General features: G+C 55.2%; 1 protein-coding gene across 1 annotated transcript; it reads left to right on the forward strand.

The window, feature by feature from the left end:
- Window positions 1-554: 554 nt before the first annotated feature.
- On the forward strand, window positions 555-1,712 carry NEUROG1 (neurogenin 1). Its single transcript, XM_074552311.1, has one exon. It carries the CDS (start codon window positions 566-568, stop codon window positions 1,094-1,096), a length of 531 nt encoding a protein of 176 aa, XP_074408412.1. The 5' UTR covers window positions 555-565; the 3' UTR covers window positions 1,097-1,712.
- The last annotated feature ends 2,021 nt before the right edge of the window (window positions 1,713-3,733 follow it).

Consider the following 3,733-nt stretch of genomic DNA (forward strand, 5'->3'; position numbering starts at 1 on the left):
GCGCGGCCGCCCGCGGTAATTGCGGGCACGCTCCGGAGGGCGCGGCGCACGGGGCCGACCTGCCGCCTCGGCGCGGCCCCGCGGGGCGGCCACGGGGCCATTGTCCGCCCGCCGCTATAAGAACGGGCGGCCGCGCCGTCGTGTGCCAAAGCCGCCGCTCACACGAGCGGATCGCAGCCCGCAGCACTTCAAAGCCACGCGCGGTCGCGTGTCCCCCCGCCCCGCCTTTCCCCGGGCTTTGGCTTTTTTTTTTTTTCGCCTTTTTTTTTTTTTTTTTTTTTTTTTTTTATCCCCCTGCTTTTCCCAATAGCGGCCGGCTCGGCTTTTTCCTCTCTGTGTTTTCACACCGTTATTGCTTATCCGCATCCCCGGGAGTGCCTTTCCATGTGAGTACGGGAGCGCCGGCACCTGCCAAGCACCCGCACCGCCACCCTCTCCGTTATATTTATTTATTTTTTTCCTTCCCCCTCCACCCTTTCCTTGGCAGCTTCGCACCTTCCCCTTCGCTCCCCGCTCCATCCTCCCCTGCCCTGGCAGTGACGGGCTCCGGCTTCTCTCCCGCAGGATGCCCGCCGAGGCGCCCAGCAGCGGCGAGGGCGCGGAGCCCGGCGCTCCGCGGGAGCGGCGGAGACGGCGCGGCCGTGCGCGGGCGCGGACCGAGGCGCTGCTGCACACGCTGAAGCGCAGCCGGCGGGTCAAGGCCAACGACCGGGAGCGGAACCGCATGCACCACCTCAACGCCGCCCTGGACGAGCTGCGCAGCGTCCTGCCCACCTTCCCCGACGACACCAAGCTCACCAAGATCGAGACCCTGCGCTTCGCCTACAACTACATCTGGGCCCTGTCCGAGACCCTGCGCCTGGCCGAGCAGTGCCTCCCGCCGCCCCCCGCCTTCCGCGGCGCCGCCGCGCCCCCCAGCCCCGGCAGCGACGCGGGCTCCTGGCTGTCCAGCGCCTCCCCGTCCGCCCCCTCGCTCTGCGCCTCCGCCTCCGGCCCCAGCAGCCCCGCCACCTCCGAGGACTGCGCGTATGCGCCCGCCGACAGCCTGAGGGGCTTCCGCGGGCTGCCCGCGGGCCCGGGCGCGCCCCTCCGCTAGCGCGCACCGCCCGCGTCCCGCGCACCGCCCGCAGCTCGGCCCGGGGCCGGCGGAGAGAGGGGCGGGGGTGAGGGGGGGTCTCGTCCCGTTGCACTTTTCATCACCGTCCTTCCCCCCAGCCCCTTCCCCCCGGCCCCCGCCTCGCCTCCCGCTCCACTCCGAAAAACCGGGAAGAAGAAAAGCGACAGATTTGCTGCCGCAGACGAGGTGAAAAGTCAATTTTACAATTTGTAGCTCTCCAGAGAAGAAAAACGAGCATGAAAATTTGGTTTGAACGCCCTGACAATGCCATGAAAAGGCTTAAGGGGCCGATGCGGCCCGGGGCGCAGCGCGGGGCTCAGCGCGGCTCCCCGGCCCTGCCCCGGGGCGGCTCAGCCCCTGCCGGGGGTCTCAGCACCGGCCCCGATGGGACCCCGCACCCGGCGGACAGCGGAGAGCCTCATGCATTATAGATGCTGACCCCCGGCGCGGCCGGCCTGCCTCAGAGTGGGAGCAGACACGGGGTATTCAGCGACTGGACCAGAGAGCGGTTTAATTTATTCAAGATGTTCATTCATATGAAAATTGTATTTTTGTACATAAAGAGCTTTATTCTATTATTATACCTCTTATCAAAGTGGGGGTTTTGTTTTGGTTTGGTTTGGGGTTTTTTTTTTTTTTAAGAAATCGTGCTTTACTCTGTAAATAAAATTTTTTAACGTTTGTACTGAATTTTGGCAACGCCTCTGGAGTTTTGTTTCTTGGACTCGAGGGGTTCACTTAAACTCGAGGGGTTCGCTCCTCGGAAGGAGGCTTGGGTGGAAGGGAAGGGAAGGGGCACTTCTGACACCCCACTGCCACAGACACCTGCGGCTATCTGCACACACCTGCTGGTCTCCAAGTGTCCCAGGGAGAGGATTACAGCCCCAGGAGATGCGGGCAGAGAGCAGAAGCACAGCAGGACGCCAGCAGTGCCCGTGTTTCAGGCTCACAGCAGAGCTGCAAGGTGTCAGGAGCTTTGGGGCAAGCAGAAGGTGCTGAACCCCTGAACAGGGCACAGAGGTTGTAACTTCCCCTGAAGCTGTGACACTGGCAGAACGTGACTAGCATGAGCTGCCTCTTTTCCTCAAGGCATGAGGTGCGATGGAGGCTCTCCCAGTTCATTCACAGGCAGGGAAAGGAAAGAGAGTGGCCAAAGGTGCCATCCCATGGTCTCTGCACCAGCTGTGGCACAGCTCCGGCACTCAGTTAGAGACTGAGGGTGTCAAAAGTACCCTCATCGCCAGGAAATCTGCTCCACATTACAAAATCCCAAACTTTCCTTTCTCCTGCAATTGTGTGCAATGGGGGAGCTCTCTGACCCCTCAAACCCTACCTTCTACTCTTCCTGACTCCATCCCCACTGTCTTTTGAATTGCTTAATGCTCCCATATTGCACTGGGCACACAGACCCTTAAAACCAAGTTTTATCCTCTTTTCCCTGTTTTATGGGGAAATGAGGCAGCTCAGACATGTCTCTACAGCCATCTCCAAAACATGGGTGACTTGGAACTGTATGTGCAGGTAGCAGGGAGTTTGTGGGGAAAGATAGAGAGATGGTGTTGTACAAACCCAAATAAATCAGATCTCTGGTGGGACTGCCACGGATTATGGAATGAATTGACTTTCATTTTTCTGTGCCTCAGTTTCCCATCTGTAAAACTGGGGTACCACCATCCCCTCATCAGTGAATTTAAGGATTTAATTATGCAGAGTTTTCAGAGCACTCAGATGCTCAGGGCTGCAGTAAAAGCCCACGAAGAAATTCTTCAGGACATGATCATACATGGTGTGGGGGAAGGGGCAGAGGGCAAACACTGAAAGCATCAAACGGAACACCGATTAGCTGTTCATCACACAGGCAAAATCTCTGCCTGAATGTTAACCCTCCTGTGGGAAGAATGTGGAGATATCATCAAAAATGTAATTTGGGATCATATAATTGTCACAAAAATTAAAAGGAGAAGAGCTGAATTAAGTTTGCACAGATACTTCAGTGTCAGCATTTCCTCCTTTGTGAGTGCCTGAGCCTGCAATAGAGATAAATATTTTAAACACACTTTTCATATGCATGTCCATACAGACACACACCCACCTCTGCTTCTGAGTAACTACAAATGCTGAAAAGTGCTATTTTTTTAAAATCCTAATAGCAGCATAATACTAACATTAATTAAAGACACCATCAACCAGAATAGAGCAGCTCCTTAATGATGTCCCGTTAAATAAAAGAGATTTTTGAAATCTAATTCTGGCAGTAACAGGTCTTAATCTGTGATGCAGTGAAGCTTTGCTTGCACCTGCCCTTGAAAGCCAGGAGGTTTTGTATGCAGGAGCCTCCAGGGGCTGAAATTTAGTACAGTCCATGGAGGCGGAAGGTCATCTAAAGTCACTGGGTCCCAAGACACTGGACTTCAATCTCAAAGAAGGAAAAAAAAAAAACTCCACAAAACTTCAAAATATCCTCTATTCTTTTGTGTTTCTTAGCTGCCAGCAGAGATCTGTGGACATTATGCAGTATATAAAGACCATACATCTAGCAGCACTCAGTGTATGATGTTAATGTTCCTAATGGGCAATGAAAGCTGCAAATTGCGTGAGGACACAATTAGATTCATA

The sequence above is a fragment of the Zonotrichia albicollis genome, chromosome 15, assembly GCF_047830755.1.
Source record: "Zonotrichia albicollis isolate bZonAlb1 chromosome 15, bZonAlb1.hap1, whole genome shotgun sequence".
NCBI lineage: Eukaryota > Metazoa > Chordata > Aves > Passeriformes > Passerellidae > Zonotrichia > Zonotrichia albicollis.

Coding starts and splice junctions, on each gene's coding strand:
- NEUROG1 (XM_074552311.1), top strand. CDS start 566: ATGCCCGCCGAGGCGCCCAGCAGCGGCGAGGGCGCGGAGCCCGGCGCT.